The sequence below is a fragment of the Macadamia integrifolia genome, chromosome 11 (assembly GCF_013358625.1).
Source record: "Macadamia integrifolia cultivar HAES 741 chromosome 11, SCU_Mint_v3, whole genome shotgun sequence".
NCBI classification, from domain to species: Eukaryota; Viridiplantae; Streptophyta; class Magnoliopsida; order Proteales; family Proteaceae; genus Macadamia; species Macadamia integrifolia.
In genome coordinates, this window is record NC_056567.1 from 31,299,779 (window position 1) to 31,319,105 (window position 19,327).

General features: G+C 38.6%; 3 protein-coding genes across 3 annotated transcripts; all 3 read right to left on the reverse strand.

Annotated features, from left to right (window-relative positions):
- Positions 1-4,954: 4,954 nt before the first annotated feature.
- On the reverse strand, positions 4,955-6,488 carry LOC122092636 (mitogen-activated protein kinase kinase kinase 18-like). The gene has a single exon (XM_042662864.1). The coding sequence runs from the start codon at positions 6,306-6,308 to the stop codon at positions 4,962-4,964; it is 1,347 nt and encodes a 448-aa protein (XP_042518798.1). The 5' UTR covers positions 6,309-6,488; the 3' UTR covers positions 4,955-4,961.
- Positions 6,489-9,853: 3,365 nt separating this feature from the next.
- Positions 9,854-11,463, reverse strand: LOC122094412 (mitogen-activated protein kinase kinase kinase 18-like). The gene has a single exon (XM_042665206.1). The coding sequence runs from the start codon at positions 11,271-11,273 to the stop codon at positions 9,864-9,866; it is 1,410 nt and encodes a 469-aa protein (XP_042521140.1). The 5' UTR covers positions 11,274-11,463; the 3' UTR covers positions 9,854-9,863.
- A 4,484-nt stretch (positions 11,464-15,947) lies between these two features.
- LOC122094215 (mitogen-activated protein kinase kinase kinase 18-like) lies at positions 15,948-17,417 on the reverse strand. The gene has a single exon (XM_042664946.1). It carries the CDS (start codon positions 17,321-17,323, stop codon positions 15,974-15,976), a length of 1,350 nt encoding a protein of 449 aa, XP_042520880.1. The 5' UTR covers positions 17,324-17,417; the 3' UTR covers positions 15,948-15,973.
- Between the last annotated feature and the right edge of the window lie 1,910 nt (positions 17,418-19,327).

A 19,327-nucleotide genomic window follows, 5' to 3' on the forward strand; every position in this document is an offset into this window, starting at 1 on the left:
GTTGTATTTTTTTTTTTTTGATAGATGTGGGCCATAGGGGTGTCAACGGATAGGGTCAATGCGGTTTTGATTGGGTTTCATTGGTTTCAGTGTGTGTTTTACATTATCCGAAATCGGCCTAATAAGGATATCTCTTTTTCGATTCAGATCTGACTTTGATGCGGTTTAAGTTTGGGATAACATAGGTTTGGATTACTGGGTTTATTCCGATTTGGATCAAAGTAAAATGCTGCTTCTTCCAAGCCTGTTTTGATGATTTGGGCATGGAGCTTCTTCCCCTCATCCCCTTAATGGGTTTTGGGATTTGGCACATGCTCGGAGTTGGTGCAGAAAGTGAGAAAAAAAAAGGAAAAGAACGAAAAAAAAAAAAAAGGAAACCCAATGGTAAGTTTTTTATTGGGGATTTCTAAGAGAAAAGCATGAAAAACCCACAAAGGAGGTCTAATGTTTTTTTTTCTCAGGAATGTTTTTCTCTGAATCCGTTTCATGTCTTGCAACTTGCATCAACCCTTTCAAGGGAAGAGAGGCCAGTGAAGAGAGGGAGAGAGACAGAGAGAGAACCAGCTTGTTGTTGCCGATCGAGGTGAGGAGAGCCAGAGACGAGAGAGAGGTTGGCACCGCGGGGTTACGAACAGGGAAGAATAAGGATTAGGCAATTAGGGATCTTAGGATTTATATACTTAGGGTTAGGAGTAGGTCTTATATTCGGTTTCAATTACCGGGTTAACAGGTGAACCGTCGGTTTAGATCGAACTGAACTGAAACTGAACAGTTTGAAAAACACAAACCAAAACTGGCCCAATAAGAGCTCGGTTCGATTTGGATCGCGCTAAATCGAGGCGGTTCGAATCAGTTTTACCTGTTCAATTTATATATTGACACCCCTAGATGAGGAGGAGAAGCAGATAATAGCCCTAGACTTGAACTCATGACCACTTTGTGAGCATGTGTTTTTGTGCACTACAATTCACCAACTGTGTTATAAATTCTTTCTTTTGAAAAAGAATCATCCAATTCTTTTTAGTATTCCACATTAACTGTTAATCACTTTCCTTTATTTTTTTTTGTTAACTAAGGTGTCTAGACCAACTTATATGCATATCGACTAATCCTCGGGAAGACTAGTACAGTAACCCAACATTATAGTCTTCCCTTTAATCGCAAATGCACATATAAAGAATCAAATTTAAGAACATACACCTTTCACACTTTCCCGCTCTATCCTTTCTAAGTATTGGTTTTTTACTTTACTTGGCCTTTGCAGCTTTACTTTGTTGCTTCTTATTTTCCCTTTAACATGCAAAAGAGGAGGCAGTGGTGAAATTGTGATTTAGTTACTATAAAACATTCAATAAATATAAAACGAATGCGTGGCTTGCAAGCATAGGCCAATACAAAATCATTAAGAAAAGCTTATATCTGACGCATTCCCTCCCACAACCACAAGAGACTCCTGCCCGGCTCTGCGTGTGTGTGACGTTTTCCACACTTTTCATGAGTTGGTGAAGTAAGAATGAATAGCAGCAACCAAAACACCACGTTTTCTCTTACCCTTTTTCTTATTTTTAATTTTTGTCTTTTTCTCCATCCATTATTTAATTTCACCTAACTAAGTAACTCTTTATTGACTAATAATGTATATGTGGACAAAGGAAATACTGCCATTTGTGACGACCCCAGAATTCTTTCTCTCTCCGCGACCTTTCCATTCTTTTTTAATTGGGAGAAAAAGTTGACTGTTGGAAAACTCTCTCTCTCTCTCTCTCTCTCTCTCTCTCTCGATCGACTGCGTTGCGTACTGTGAACGAGAGCTGCTGACGTTATCATATTCTCTTTTGTACTTTTGATGAATGGGAGCGTAACCCCTGCGCCAGCGCCAGCGCCACCGCCACCTTGAAAACTTGAACATTAATTAAGAGGGGTATGCTGATCATTTCGCATCCTCTATCTTTTAATGAAGGGTGTACTTCTGGACAAAATACATGTCTCCCGTAATAAATAATAAAGAAGTGTTCTGTCTAAAATGTTGTTCCTATACTTATACATAGGGGTGTCAATGGGTTAGATCGGTCTGAGTTTTTTAAAACCTAATCCAACTCTAAGGTCTATTAACTCAATTCAAGTCCAACTCAACCCTAGAACGGGTAGGGATATCTCAGCCCAAGCGCAATCTGACGCATTCCCTCCCACAACCACAAGAGACTCCTGCCCGGCTCTGCGTGTGTGTGACGTTTTCCACACTTTTCATGAGTTGGTGAAGTAAGGATGAATAGCAACAACCAAAACACCACGTTTTCTCTTACCCTTTTTCTTATTTTTAATTTTTGTCTTTTTCTCCATCCATTATTTAATTTCACCTAACTAAGTAACTCTTTATTGACTAATAATGTATATGTGGACAAATGAAATGCTGCCATTTGTGACGACCCAGAATTCTTTCTCTCTCCCCGACCTTTCCATTCCTTTTTAATTAGGAGAAAAAGTTGACTGTTGGAAAATTCGATCTCTCTCTCTCTCTCGCGACTGCGTTGCGTACTGTGAACGAGAGCTGCTGACGTTATCATATTCTCTTTTGTACTTTTATGAATGGAAGCGTAACCCTGCGCCTGCGTCAGCGTCACCTTCACAACTTGAGCATTAATTAAGAGGGGTATGATGATCATTTCGCATCCTCTATCTTTGAATGAAGGGTGTACTGCTAGATAAAATACATGTCCCCCATAATAAATAATAAAGAAGTGTTCTGTCTAAAATGCCGTTCCTATACTTATACATAGGGGTGTCAATGGGCCAGATTGGTCTGAGTTTTTTAAAACCTAATCCAACCCTAAGGTTTGTTAACTCAATTCAAGTCCAGCTCAGCCTTAGATCGGGTTGGGATATCTCAACCTAGGCCCAATCTTATCGAGTTTAGCCCAACTTAACCCAACTTTGATGGACCTTGATTGGGCCAAGTTTAACTCAATCTAGTGGACTTAGATCAAACCTCACTAAGAATTGAAAAGCTCTGAATGGTTCAATGTGGCTGTTGAAGTATTTTGGTTAGATGAATACAATTATGAAGGTAAGAAGGAAAACAACTAATGGAAATGTTTTTATTTCTTAACACGACATTGATCAACTCACAAATTCTCCTGATTTAATCCCAGCAACAGCCATTCTGTTATATGCAAAATTCTTATTCAACTAATGTGATTGACTATATATATCCACCACATAAATAAACATTTGAATTATTATTATTATTAGTAGGAGAGTAGGTTGCAGTTCAATGGCCATTGTGTCTTATCTGCTGTGACAGTTTTTCTATCGACCTTTAAAATGTCAACGTAATCTATCTTTAATTTAATAGGGTGATGGATAAAGCCAAAAACTATTAAATACAAAATAAAAACAAAATGGACCATTGAAAATATACAAAAATAATCCAATACAAGAGGTGGGCCTTGTGACTTTGAGTTTGACTATCAATTTTCCCACATCATCTCCCAGATGGCTCAAATTGGGTGGACCAATATGCCAAGGTTCTCTCTCACACACATATAAAATGACCTTAATGCCCTCCTATCTATGAAATTATTATGTCACATCTTATTTGTCTGGTCCTCCATGTCACTTGCATAGAAAACCTAGGGTTCACTATAGGAAAAGGATTTGTTATGCCACATCTTATTTGTGTTTTCTAATTGGTCAATAAAAATGTGCTCCACTGCAAGGATAGGATTTGGGGAGAATGTTAAATATGAAACTTAATACAAACCTAGGGTTTAGTATAAATGCGGGTCTATTATTAGCCAAATGTTTAGAGATAATTGCTTGCTCGGTTGGATAGTTTCTTGCTATTGGGCAGTTAGATTTGAAAAAAATATATATATAATTTTAATAATCATGGTTGAAGAGACCTATAAATTTTAGGTTTATTTTCTCCATTTTTGATCTAAATTTTGTGGGCCGGTTTTGACCTAATGCAAATTTGGTTAGAATGAGAACCACAAAGTGCCTTATTTTGGTTCAATTAAACAAAGGCCAATAGGTTTCATCTAACTTTCGAAACCTAGCTGGAAAGCCTCAATAATGCTCAATGGACCCACTTATCTATTACTTACTTTCCTGAGGGTAATCAGAATCCAAGTACAAGGACGGGCCCGTACGGATGGATAGGTCCAAACTCTGTCCCGCTCTAGATTTCAATGGAATTGACCAGAAACTCTCCATTACTGGATCAGTTTGTTAAACATGGGCACGTGTTTCAAATTCAACCGGTTCTAGTATTCCAGATGTTCATTCTCATGCTCACACACGCGGAAAGAACTTCGCCTCAGAGCCGTCAGCGTTAGACCCTCTCCTCCTTAACGGATCATGGGCACCTCTTTTAGTAATTAATTGAGCCTAACTCTAATAAGTTCATGGAAGAATTCAATATCATAAATCAATTTAGAAGGTGATAGGATTCAGGATCATATCAATTTACATCAATTTTCATAAATAATTATGTAGGATCAGTCCATATATGTTGATATGAGATCATATCATATCGTCACGTTTCCAAATCAATGTCTATGACAGCCCACTTAAGATTAGGTAACCCTTTCTAATGGGCTCACTATGCTCCAAGGCTTTTGCATATCGGTTTCTGCGCAATTGGCTGTTCTATTACTATTGATACGATCCGATGTGAGATCAACCCCAATATATTGGTATAGGATGGTAACAAAGTCCTAGTTGGTTTCAAATCACAACTCGCATCAAAACCTAAAACAATTGTGGAGACAGCTCTATGCTCTATCCTGCTCTACTTCAATGGGGATTAAGTGTTTGACTTTGATACCCGAGTTTCTTGTGTTCACTCTTCTACGCGGTGGAATTAGAGGGTTGACATCTAAAGTCTCATCTCCTATTCAAAACTTTAGATCATAATCCTTTTAAAGTCGAGTCTTTAAGAGCAAGAGATTAGTTTTGGGTTATAAGAGAATTGAAATTGAAGAAACTAAAAATTTATTTTCCTCTATAACATCATAATTGGGATCACAAATTAAAGCAACATCTCTAACACATTTACAGGCTATTGAGAAGCTTCTCTGAGTGTTACTACTAAAGTAATTTCTATTTACAGGGTAGTGGTAGTGATTGGGTTGTTCATCAATCACAGGGCTGCTTCTTCCAAGCAACTCCAGCTCTTCTTCTTCACTAATCAAGTCTGTATATGCGGCTGACCAACTAGTCTCCTCGTATTCGTCTTTGGGCATCACTGTTTGATCATGGCCCATGGAAACAACGTGTTCTTCGTGGTGGTTTCTTCTGACTGTGACCCAATCATCGTCCCATGTCCAATCGGGAAGCCTTGATTGGATGTCTCCGATCAGTCGCCGGATTCTTTCTGACGGCGAATTTGGAGAAGAACCCAATATGAATCCTGTTTCTTTCTCCTTCTCTGTCTCCTCCAATGAGTCCCAGAAGCCTTTATCAAGTATGCTCATGGGAGAAGTTGCAGAGGTAGAGCTCTGAATTCTCTTCAAATTCAATTGTACGCCGCAACCCTCTTCGAGAAATGGGTGCTTGAGAAGCTCCTGAACGGTCCATCGTTTATTTGGATCTCTCCTGAGGCACTTGCCCAGAAAGTCCTCTGCTTCCTCTGACAGGAAATTTGGGAAATCCGGCAAAGCAGAGGAGAATGCGATCTGGTGAAGCGCAGAGACAGGGTCTGCAACATCCGGCCATGGAGGACGTCCTGTGGCCATCTCAATTACAGTACAACCAAGAGCCCAGATGTCGGCAGGGAAAGTCTGTTCCTCACCTCGAGCCACTTCAGGTGCCATGAAAACAGGGGTTCCTGCAATCGGCATCGCCGGGGGCTGTTCCCCAACCCATCTCGCGCAACCCAAGTCTGCAATTTTGGTTCCATTTTGCCCAATCAAGATATTCCGACCCTTAATGTCACAATGCACGAGACCACGAGAGTGAAGGTAATCCAATCCCTGCAGAATCGCTAGAGTATGAGACCTGATCGCAGACTCGTCGAGGCGACCACCATGGCGCCGAATTGCGTCAGTGAGGGTGCCTCCGGAGCAATACTCCATGAAGAGATTGTAGAGGAGCTGATCATTCTCATTTGTGACGTCGCAGCCAAGGTACCCAATTATGTGAGGACACTTGAGCAGAGAAAGGATGCTCTGCTCCCTTTGTAGGAACTCCCATCTCGAGAGCTCGGTAGATTTCACGGCGAAAACCTCACCAGACTCTCCATACATAGCGAGGGAGACAGTTGCAGAAGAGCCACGGCCAAGGGTACGACCTCTGATCCAGTCCATGGTGGATGATGGAGTCGATGAGAATAGGAGAAAACTGTGTGAGAGGTTTAGTATTTTAGGTTGTGAGAGTTGATTGGGACGAAGGTCTTACATATAAGAAGAAGAAACACATAAGAAATTGGGTAACTTTGGCGCGTGGAGGAGTGAGGTAATATTTTGGCCATAACTAATCTTTGTTAATATTTTGTTAGGGTTTTTTGGGAAAGGGTTGGGAGAGTTAGGAGTCCTATATAAGGAGGATGTTCCACGTGTCAACAGAAGAGGCTTAAGTGCTTGGTCGAGTGGGGCTGGGGCTGGGGCTTGTGGTTGCTTGGGTTCATATGATAGGAGTCACATCGTGACACGTGCCAAGATTTTAGTGTGGACACGCATGGGTTTCCTTGTTCATTCTCGCACTCAAAGATTACAAGGACGGAAGGGAAGTTTAATTAGTGAGAAGCTCTTAATTTAAGGGTTGGAAAGGTATGGGATTAGGATTGGCTGTATACGATGGATGGATGGATGTTGGGATATTCTATGCTTTTTGCTGTTAGCTTAACCTAGAACGCCACATTTCCAAAATAATTAACCAAAAAAAAAAAAAAATCCCTAGGGTAGGGTTTTTTTGGGATTTGAATAGATTTATTTGTTAATTATTGGCTTATTGCCATATTATGAAATCTTTGCTGGATGAATTAATAAAATGTGCCACTCTGAAGGTGGCAACTTAGTTGATAAGGATAACACCTCAGGGAAAAAATCCACATGAACCCTCACACTCTCTTTGCTTTATTATTTTACATATACTTTTCTTATTGATTTGAATGACAACATAGTCTGAGGTATTGAACAATTATTTTCTGCAATGAGTGTGGCAGTATAGTGAACATCGAATGATCGAAACCATTCAAGCACGTGCACAAAGTCGTCTTGATTATCCGATGCTCATTGCACCATCGCACTCAATGCAAAGGATAATTTTACTAAAAACTATACATGTTTAAATTCTTTAAATCATGGGATCACTCTCTGATCTTTGAGTTTTATGGAGAAGAACAGAATCCCTTACAAGGGAGTCCATTCATAATATAACCTTAAGTTACAATTTTTTTATTTTAATCGTGAAAAAATATCTTATCTATATTTCATATGGTGTGACGGGTGTGTGTTTATGAATGCAGTGTTTCACACACTTTTCATGCGTTGGGTGATTATTGGTGAAGACAAACCACAATGAGTTCTCTATTTCAGTTTGCGTTTTCAATATGCATAATTTAATTTCACCTAACTAACTTTCTCTCTCCTTTTTTTTTTATAAGAACTTTCTCTCTCCTGGCTAATGAATATGTGGACTAACGAACTACTGCCACTTGTGACATTTTCGAAACTCTCCATCCTTTTGTTTCTTATTTCTCTGTCCTTTCTCGTTTGACCGACAAATTGACTTTTGGAACGGTAGACAGAGTCTTCTTTATTTTTTTTTTGGTAGAAAAGTTTTGACAGAGTCGAGTCGTCAAAACGTGAAAGATTCTCTCTTGGAGTTGCGTTGTGTTGAGGCAGCTGCTGATGCTATCATGTTCTTGGTAGGAGTATGGAGTTCACATTCTTTACGGCGAGTGATGCGGTGTGTTGAGCATTAATCAGATGAGAATATCTGGACATGCACTTTAAGGGATTCCCAGTCATCTTTTGCTTATTGCACTGATGCAGTTGTTACAGATGATTTTCATATCATTTGTACCTTTGATGGTTAGCATCACTAACATTTCCAAGGATCTCACGCCCTAGCTTCCCCAACCCCTATGCCCCACCACTGGTAATAAATTAAATGTGAGAGGGTTACCTGAAAGACAATGTGTGGCTCTTGTACTAGTGTTGTCGGGGGATGGATAATCAATGTGAGCATGCGTAGAAACATCCAAAGGGACATGATTTCCACCTGTTAAGTGGGGTGGGATGATCATTTTGCGGGCACTTAGGCCATGTTGCCTTTTAGGTTTTTGTTTTTTGGATAAAACTCCTTAAATTAAATAAAAGGTACAACTTGTTATCATCAAAATGGTGTTCTAATTTCATAATGCTACCTTTATTGTAACCTCTATGAATTATGGTGTTGTAGTTTGTGCACAAGAGTCAGAGTCTAGACGTCTATTCCAAGGATTACAATGTGCCATTGAACAAAGTTGGATCGAAGTCGAAGTTTGAACCAACTGTGAATATTTCGTTTCTTAGTTTAAAGAAGGATGTCAAGTAGAATGGCCATGAAACTTATTTGCTATCTTATATGATATTTATCAACTTGTTAAATGTTTCCAATCTGTAGTCTCTATAAAGAAGGATAGAACTCTAATTTTAGTGGTAAATAGAATAGTTAAAAGGACAAGGGTGAAAAAGTGTGTTGTGTGACTATAGACCCAAATGTACACTCGTTTATGATTTAATTAAGATTTTTTTTTTTGTTCATAAAAAAATTAAATAAATAAATAAATTTAATGGTGATCTAAGAAATTGTATTCTTCTTTGATTGTTCTTTGTCTTATTTCTTACAGTAATTTCATGAAGTATTTATGTGAAATAATAGGATTATTATTTAAATTAAAAAAAAAAAACTAAGATTACGGTTTTTCTGTGACCAATCTTGGTTACAATAAGATTTTCTTAAATTAAAACCGTTGACCTATTGGCTTTTCTTGGTAATATATATATTTTTTTCCGAGGAAGAAAAAGGCTATACAAAAAACAAAATGCACACCTATCACATGATGTCATCTCAACTTGGTAATACTTCTATCTTTTGAATGTGTTTTTTTATTCAAGAAGGTTTGTTTTTTTTTGGGTACAATAGTGAAAAAACTTTGTCGCAACAATAAAAAATATGTTTAATCAAGAAAAAAAAAACATTTGGAACATACTTTAATAGAGCACTTTTAAAGATTTGGTTATATAAAATTTGTCTGGAAGAAAAAACGCTACCTACTAATGTGTGTCAGCGCCTAGACATAACCGATACAAAAAGACCGCTCTAAAGATCTCACATACGCCCTTACCACCTGTTGGCATGTACCTGCACTTGCAAGTAGCATTCTCTTACCATTTTTATGTTGAATTATACATAGAGATTTAAGTAGGAATTTTTAATTCATTCTAAATGACTGATAGCTTCATGAAAGGTACTTCAATACTTTAGTGGGATCTTTTGCTAGCTTCTTAAAGTTTTCAGTATTTTCTAAATTAACGACTTATAGTTCTCCCCGAGTGTTGAAATCTTTCTGATACAAGTCTATTGATGTCATTTTTCCAATTACATGCAAGAACATTCTAAGTTGTTCATGGCCTCTTATAGAACAACTATTTTCAAGTCTTCCATGTTGTTTCATCAAATGAATATTTTTGCATCTTAAATTATTCATAACATCTATCTACATGTCTAGTGAACTAACCAATCATCAAAACCCATATTAAGAGATTCTCTTTTCAAGAGAGGTAATGGATGACTCAGTCCATTACAATATAAACTATATGAAAGAACAAAAGGAAAAAAGGAAAAAAGGGGGGGGGGGGGTGGTTTGTCTAACATTAGCCTCCTTTAACCATCGAAGAGTGAAAAGAAGGAATTGAAATTGAAGAGAGTTTAAAGAAAAATAAAAAAGAAATTGAAGAAAGTAAAAATTTCTTTGTTCCATTAAACTCATAGTTAGGATTGCAAATTACAGCAAAATCTCTAACACATTTACAGTCTATACACAAGCTTCCATGACTGCTACTACCAAAGTTTCTGCTATTCACAGAGAAGTGGACGGGTTGTTCATTAAACAAGTCTGTATAAGCGGACCTACTAGTCTCCGCGGGTTCGTCTGGGGGCGTCATGGTTTGATCATGCTCCATATAAACAACGTGTTCTTCGTGGTTGTTCCTTCTGACTGTGACCCAATTTTCGTCCCATGCCCAATTGGGTAGTCTTGGGCTTGAAGAAGAAGAAGATGGGATGTCTCCGATCAGTCGCCGGATTCTTTCTGACGGAGAATTTGAAGAATAACCCGATCCAAATTGGTTGGGCATCTGAACTAGTGTTTCTGTTTCTGTTTCTGCTTCTGTCTCTGTTTCTGTCTCGGATTCCTCCATTGATCCCCAGAAGCCTTGATCGAGTATGCTCATGGGAGAAGTTGCAGAGGTAGAGTTCTGAATTCGCTTCAAATTCAAATGTCCGCCGCAACCCTCTTCGAGAAATTGGTGCTTAAGAAGCTCCTGAACCGTCCACCGCTCCTTTGGATCTCTCTTAAGGCACTTCCCCAAAAAGTCTTTTGCTTCCTCTGACAGGAAAGTTGGGAACTCCGGTATATCAGAGGAGAATGCGATCCGGTGAAGTGCAGAGACCGGGTCTGCAATATCCGGCCATGGAGGACGTCCCGTGGCCATCTCAATTACGGTACAACCAAGAGCCCAGACGTCGGCAGGGAAGCGCTGTCCATCACCTCGAGCAACTTCAGGCGCCATGAAAACAGGGGTTCCTGCAATCGGCATCGCTGGAGGCTGTTCTTCAACCCATCTCGCGCAACCCAAGTCTGCAATTTTGGTTCCATTTTGCCCAACCAAGATATTCCGACCCTTAATGTCACAATGCACGAGACCACGAGAGTGAAGGTAATCCAACCCCTGCAGAATCGCTTGCGTATGAGACTTGATCCCAGACTCGTCCAGGCGACCACCTTGGTGCCGAATTGCGTCAGTGAGGGTGCCACCGGAGCAATACTCCATGAAGAGATTGTAGATGAGCTGACCATTCTCATTTGTGAAGTCGCAGCCAAGGTACCCAACTATTTGAGGACACTTGACCAGAGAAAGGATGCCCTGTTCCCTCTGTAAGAACTCCGATCTCGAGAGCTCGGCAGATTTCACGGCGAAAACCTCACCGGAGTGGTGATACATAGCTAAGGAGACGGTGGCAGAAGAGCCACAGCCGAGGGTGCGGCCTCTGATCCACGCCATGGTTGGTGGTGGATACTGGATAGGATGAGATTAGGAGGAAACAGTGTGGGTTTAGTATTTTAGAGAGGGTTTCGGAGTTGGTTGGGAATTGGGAATCAGGTTATATATATAAGAAGTTTGTTAAATTTTCTGATGAATCTATTGGTACATGTGTGAGAGTAGGAGTGAGTTAGGCTGGAGAAGCGATAATATGTATAATTAAGTTACTAAATAATTAATTAAGAGCAGCAAAGGTACTATATTGGCCGTTATTAATTTTTATTAATATTAAATTAGGAGCCTTTGGTTCCAATGATATGGAGTCACATGGTGACACGTGAGCAGGTGCCAAGATTTTGGTGTGGTGTCATCAGTGGTGTGTGAACTGTGAACACGCAGGAGTTTACTTTGTTCATTCAGGCACTCAAAGCTACCTCAAGCAAGGAAGGTTCTATTAGTGAGAGAAGATGTTAATTTATTGAAGTTTGGTGGCATATTCTTAGTTTTATGCGGTTTAACTAACCTAAGGGCACAACTTTTTGTTACTTTTGACATATTTTGGAGTCTTTGGGGCATTTAACAGATAAAAGAAAAGGGCCATCAGTTCTATGGATGAATTAAGAAAATGGGCTTAGCTAATCCCTCTCTCTTCCATTAGCTCAAGATCTTCATATGTCACCGAGATTTTTTCTGATTTTATTTTTTCGGAGGTATGTCAATTCTCACATTCTAACCCTATTAATCCACTTTCGATGTGAAATTATTACTTCTGTCATCCACGAGGAACCCCAACATTGCCTTGTTTTAGATTTACTTATCCCAAATTAAACTTGAAGTTGAAAAAGCTTTCAAAGGCGAAAGAGAAGAAAAGCATAACCTAGGAGGATGATGTTCTAATTGTTTATAATGAGTAGTGAGGTGTAGTGAGCATTCGATGGCTGAGAGCATCCAAGAGGCTCCAATCATCCGATGCAATGACTGCAAATGATTTTCAAGCGGACCGGGGGGGGATTTGAATCTGAAAAGAAGGTAAAGATAAAAGATTAGAGAAAAGGATTTCAGTTTCCAGAATCACAAAAATAAAAGAAGCATTGATATGCAAGGCAAGCAATATGGATGGATGATTCTGTGGCTTTGGGTTGGCTGAGTGGTGTGAGCTGTGAGTTGTGGGCTGTGAATGAGGTGAGGTGAGGCGAGGTGGGGAAAGCAGCAAAGCCGAAAGGTGTAGAATTTGATTGTAAAGGAAAGCGGTTCCACTCATTTTTTTCCACAACTCCACGCTAACTAACCGTCCCCCTCTCTGTCTCTTCTGCTTTCTTATTCTAAGTAATCCGTTTTTTACTTGGCATTGCCTTTGCAGCTTTGTTTCTGTACTGCCTTTTCCCTTTCCCTTTGCTAAGGAAGAAGGGGAAGGGGGGAGGGGGAGGTGAATTGTGATATGGTCTTAGTTTGTTAATTAAAGCATCCAAATAATCCTAATGCGTCGCTTGCAAGCATATGCCAATCCAAAATAGGTTTTAACAATACCTTATTTCTCACACTTTCCTTTAAGCCATTCACAATATAACCCAAATGTCCATTCTCTGATCAACAAGATGTCAGTAGTGATGAAAATAGTATCATTCACATGAACTTTCCATACTAAAAGAAAAATGTACTCCCTAGTCTTGCAAATCCTCCGCGGAGACATAGAGGATGACAAATCGACACCCACATCCTTATAAAATATAAAAATTCGAACAACCCCTTGTGATCTCCATATGCGGCTTCTCTAAACATTGATTGGTATAGGAACCAAGCGATCAAATAATGTTCTTTTTCTCAAAACTTTGTGAGAGAAAAATAGATAGACTCAAATCCTTTGTATCTGACAATAAGTGGCAGTGAAGATCCAACGGTTGAGAGGATCCTGAAATGCACCCCAATCGTCGAATACTCGCTGCCACTCACTGTCTCTCCACCTAGGATTTTTTCGCGAAATAGTACCCCCTTCTCTCTCTTTCTCTTTTAAAATTTAAATTTAAATTTGAATAGCAAAAGAGGAGGTTGGCCGGGGATTCACAACTAAATTAAGAGAGAATCATAAGCCCCAACCAAAAAGCCCAAAATCTAATTATTATAGAAATAATAAGAGTTGAAAGACAGGACTGGTGACATTACAATGTTACATTTTAATCATCAAAACTATATATATATATATATATATATCAATCACTCACTCCCAAAAAGTATTCTATAAAAAATAAGAAGCACATCTAATCTAACTTCTCATTTTCGCTGTGACGGTGGTGTGACGTGAGTGTGAGAGTGTATCCAGTTGCAGTCTCCATGCGTTGGGTGGGTGATTATTGGTAAAGAAGTAAGCAAAAGCAAACCCAACGTTTTCCTTTCCTTACCTTCCCTTCCCTTTTCTATTTTAATTTTCTCCATGGCATTAATTTATTTCACCTAACTAACTACTAATCTCTCTACCATCTAATGATTACGTGGACAAATGAGGTGCTGCCGTTTATTAGCTTCTCAGACCTCAATGTTTTACTTATCTCTCACATTTTTTTTTTGGGTCCACTGATCTTCCGGCACCTGCTTTTCATGAAAAAATTCTAAATCGGTACTTAAGGAATTGGATTCATCCTCTCACGCTCTTCTCATTTCTATTCTATACGTTTTTTTTGGAACTTTTGATAGAGTAGAGTTTGTCATAACGTCGAAGATTCTCTTTTCGATGGTTGTGTTGCGTTGAAAGAGTTGCTGATGCTATCATATTCTTTTTTGTACTTTTTGATGGATAACGTCACCAACGTTCCAAGGACCTCACTCTTTTCCTCTAAATAAATTAAATTAAAATACTATTATTTGAACACGGATTTATTTAATGGTATAGATATCCATCATTGTTAATATCAATACGTATTTTTTTTGTAAGAGAGATCAATACGTAATAGGCTATATCAATCTAAATTGAACAAAAATTGAAAGGACATCATATTTTTTAGCCATAGCATTGATACGTATTAGTATCACATCAATATCATTCACGGTCAATATAAATATTGATATCTGAATCATGTATATTCAAAAAAAAAAATATATATATATATATATATATTTTTTTTTTTTTGGTTGATGCATGAGTAAGAATTTTTTTTTTTTGGGTAATTGAAAAGAAAGATAATTCAATTTTTAAATATTGAATGATGGATTGAGATTTAAGCGGGAATTTATGAAATTCATTTTAAAAGACTCGTAGCTTCTTTTTTTTTTTTGGGTAAAAAAATGACTAATAGCTTTGTGAAAGGTAATTCATTACTTTAACAAGGTATTTTGCTAGTTTTACGAAAGTTTTCATTACTTACATAAAGTAATGTCCTACAACTTTTCTTGAGTGTTGAATCTTTCTCACACAAATCTAGTGACGTTTTTTATTGAACAAGGGTTACGTCATTATAAAAGAGTATATCATACTAAAATAACATTAAAAAAAAAAAAGATTACAAATTTTTTTATACCTTAACGAATGCCAATAAGAAAATTCTATTAAGCAAGTGAAGAAATTGACTACGATTATCAATTTATCATCATTGACTAGCCCTCACCCAATGGCTGAAATGCCAAAATCAAATTTGAATGGTTCAATGTGGGTGTGGCTATTGAATTATTTTGTTTAGATAAATACAATTATTATTAACACGAAATTGATTAGCTCACAAATTCTCTTGATTAATACACATCAATGGCCATTCTGTTATATGTAAACTCTCAAGAATAATGTTGTGACTGACTATCCACCATATTAATTAACGTTTGAATTTTTATTATATTTGTACGAGAGTTGGTGGTAGTTAATTCAATGGACTTTATGCATTATCTACTTATAAAATGCCAACATAATCTCTCATTAATAGGGAGAAACTTATAAAATGTCAACATAATCTCTCATAAATAGGGAGAAAAATAAAGGTAGAGACTATAAGAGGGGTCGGGGGAACATTAAAGGCTAAGAAATGAATCTTGAAAATACACAAGAATAATCCAATACAAGTGGGCCCTACTTATCTCTAATGCTGAAATTTTCCACAACATCTCTCTACAAGGCTTAAATTTGGTGGACCACTATGCCAAGCTTGACAAAATAATAATTCTCATGTTTGGCATGCATCTTGTGAATCTTTATGGAATTATATCAATACTGTAAATATTACTGTGTGCTCTCCTAACTTTGAATGGGAACATGTAGTTTAGATTAAATAAAACTTATAAAATGGATGGTTTAGATATGTCTTGTGATTTTCAAAATACCACATTCTCCGTTATGATAAGAAAAAAATTTCCTTCACCCAAGGTTCTGATGCTCTGATGGATTCCTGAAATCAAGATCAACCATGTGATCACATCAGTACCTTCCTATTATTGAAGGTCTGAAATACCCTTTTTGAATATGTGGATTAACAGATTCTCTTTTTTCAAGTGGGTCCAGTTTTTACTTAATTGAGCCAAACTGATGAAGTTGGGTTCAAACTTCAAATCCTAACTAACCTCAAAACCTAATCCTTTATCCTGCTTGCCTTATTGGGATTGAGTGTTTGACTATACCACCCAAGTCTCTAAGAGGGTTGACCTCTTAAGTCTCTCTAATCTCCAATTCAAAGCTTTAGATCATAATCACACTACAGCCAAGTCTTTGAGAGCAAGAGATTATCAGAATATGATACTTGTTTGGTTCATAAAAGAATTGAAATTGAAGAAACTAAAAATTTGTTTTCGCTTTTAACAAATTTACATGCCATAGATAAGCTTCCTTGGCTGCTACTACTAATGAAATTACTGCTATTTACAGAGTAGTGGATGGGTTGTTCATTAATCACGGAACTCCTCCTTCCAAGTAACTCCAGTTCTTCTTCGTCACTAATCAAGTCTGTATACGCGGAGGACCTGCTAGTCTCCGCGTGTACATCTGTGGGCGTCATGGTTCGATCATGGCTCATAGAAACAACTTGTTCCGCGTGGTTATTTCTTCTTACTGTGACCCAATCTTCGTCCCATGTCCAATTGGGTAGTCTTGGGGTTGGAGAAGAAGAAGATGGGATGTCTCCGATCAGTCGCCGGATTCTTTCTGACGGAGAATTTGAAGAATTACCCAATCCCAATTGGTTGGGAATCTGAACTACTGGTATGTCTGGTTCTGCCTCTGTCTCGGATTCCTCCACCGATTCCCAGAAGCCATGATCGAGTATGCTGATCGGAGAAGTTGCTGAGGTAGAGCTCTGAATTCGCTTCAAATTCAATTGTCCACCGGAACCCACTTCGAGAAATGGGTGCTTAAGAAGCTCCTGAACCGTCCATCGCTCATTTGGGTCTCTCCTGAGGCATTTGTCCAGAAAGTCTTTTGCTTCCTCTGACAGGAAATTTGGGAAATCCGGCATATCGGAGGAGAATGCGATCCGATGAAGTGCAGAGACCGGGTCTGCAACATCCGGCCATGGAGGACGTCCTGTGGCCATTTCAATTATGGTACAACCAAGAGCCCAGACGTCGGCAGGGAAGCTCTGTTCCTCACCTCGGGCAACTTCAGGTGCCATGAAAACAGGGGTCCCTGCAATCGCCATCGCTGGAGGCTGCTCCGTAACCCACCTCGCGCAACCCAAGTCGGCAATTTTGGTTCCATTTTGCCCAACCAAGACATTCCGACCCTTAATGTCACAATGCACGAGCCCACGAGAGTGAAGGTAATCCAACCCCTGCAGAATCACTCGAGTGTGAGACCGGATCGCAGACTCATCAAGGCGACCACCTTGGTCTCGAATTGAGTCAGTGAGAGTGCCACCGGAGACATACTCCATGAAGAGATTGTAGACGAGCTGACCATCCTCATTTGTGACATCGCAGCCAAGATACCCAACTATTTGTGAACACTTAATCCGAGAAAGGATGCTCTGCTCTCTTTGTAAGAATCCCGATCTCGAGAACTCCACAGATTTCACAGCAAAAGCCTCACCAGACTGGCGTTGCATAGCCAGGGAGACGGTGGCGGAAGAGCCACAGCCGAGAGTGCGGCCTCTGATCCACGCCATGGTCGGTGGTGGATTGGATTAGTAAAGGAAGAAACCTTGCGTTAGTATTTCAGATGAGTTTGTTGGGTCGAAAGGTCTTATATATAGAAGGACTAGCAAAGGTTTAGCGGGGGCTGTGTCTTGGGTGTGGAGTACGCGGATATATATAATTAAGAAAACAAAGATACAATTAATTAGAAGATTAATATACTAAATAATTAATTAGTAGTACCACGGTTCCTTCAATTTCCACGTGTCAAAAGAAGAAGAGGTTACTTGGGTTCCAGTGATACGACTCATCACATGGTGACACGTGAGCAATGCCAAGAGTTGGGTTTGGTGTGTGTGATATGTGTGTGAAGAGGCATGAGTTTCCTTGTTCATTCACACACTCAAAGGAAGGGTGGGTTGGTAAGGGTAGGGGGTTTAGGATTGAGATTACATACATGGATGTTGGGATATTCAAAACTTTATGCGGTTTAACTAACCCAAGCCACACACTTTTTGTTATTTTGAATATCTTCGTTTGTTTGTTAGTTACTGATATATTTTGAAGTTTTTATATAGATTCAGTAAATAAAAAAGTCATATTTTTAGGGATGTAATCAAGATTGGATTCAAATCAAATATAACAGTATCTATATTTCAATTCGATAAGTTTTGGAACAGATTTGGATGGTTTTTAATAATGAGGCATGATTAGGTTTTCATACGAAATTGTTCTCGTACGTCTTTGATCCGAACATTTGGAATCCATTAAATACAGAGAGGGAGACAAGGGATTCTAAATACCTGGACTTAGAGTGTGAAAGATACGTGAACCTGATTTGGATTCTTTAGGAATCACATTTTTTTATATCCTCTCTTTTCTCTCTCTCTAAATGGGAAAAGAAAGTGATGATAAGAGAGAGAGAAAGGAATGAAGATTTGTTAGTCTGAGATGGGGAATTTGGAAGGGGAAGATTGTTTTAGGGGAAAAGTCAAGGGAAAGGGATCCTAATTCGAATTCCAAACAACTCATTCATTCATTATTTAGAAGAATAAAAGAAGTAATTATTTCAAGGAAATAGTGGATTTAGGTAGAGAGTGGGAGGGAATTTCAAAATGAATTCAGTTTACAAAATCTCAAGAAGGAAAAAAGTGTTTTTAAAGAAAGGCAAGCAATGTGGATGGATGGATGGATTGATAATTCTCACTTTAAGGTTCACGGAGTGGTGAAGGGGTGTGAGCTGTGATGTGAGGTGGGAAATTAATTGGTAAAGTCGAAAGTTGGAATTTGGTTGTAAAGGAAAGCGATTCTTGCCATTTACTTCCACAACTCCACGCTAATCTTCCACCCCTCAAGTTCACATCCTTTGTATTGAGTGGTGAGGTATAATAAACATCGAATGGTTAAGAGTATTTGGGTATGCACCTCAAAAGGTCCCAGACAATTTTCACACCTCCCCACCCTCTTCTTTCTCTCTCTAATTTCTTATTCTAAGTATTCTTTTTATCTTTTCACTTTTCTGAGAGGAGGAGGTGAATTGTGATATGTATTAGTGTTCTTAGTTAATAACCGAATCCAAATAATCCCAATTATGTGTCGCTTGCAAGCATTACGCTAATCTAATCATTAACAAAACCTTATTTCTCACGCATTCCTTCTAATCTAACTATCACTCACTAAAAGTATTCCAAAAAAATACGATGCACAACTAATCTAACATCTAACCTCCTTTCACTGTGACAAGGTATAAAGGGGGGGGGGGGGGGGACGTGTATGTGTATGTGTAGCGTTTCACACTTTTCATGTGTTGGGTGGTGATTATTGGTGAGGAAGGCAGCAACCAAAACCTTTTGCTTTCCCTTTTTTTTTTGTATTTAGTTTACCTTTTCTTCATAATTTAATTTCACGAAACTAACTCTCTACTGACTTAATGTATATGTGGACAAATAAACTACTGCCATTTGTAACATTCCCAGACCTCATTGTTTATGGGTTTCTTTCTCTTCTCTTTTCCATCCTTGATTGACTGAAAAAAA

Bases quoted from the DNA above. Each gene is read 5' to 3' on its own strand.
- LOC122094412 (XM_042665206.1), bottom strand. From the start codon at position 11,273: ATGGCGTGGATCAGAGGCCGCACCCTCGGCTGTGGCTCTTCTGCCACC.
- LOC122092636 (XM_042662864.1), bottom strand. From the start codon at position 6,308: ATGGACTGGATCAGAGGTCGTACCCTTGGCCGTGGCTCTTCTGCAACT.
- LOC122094215 (XM_042664946.1), bottom strand. From the start codon at position 17,323: ATGGCGTGGATCAGAGGCCGCACTCTCGGCTGTGGCTCTTCCGCCACC.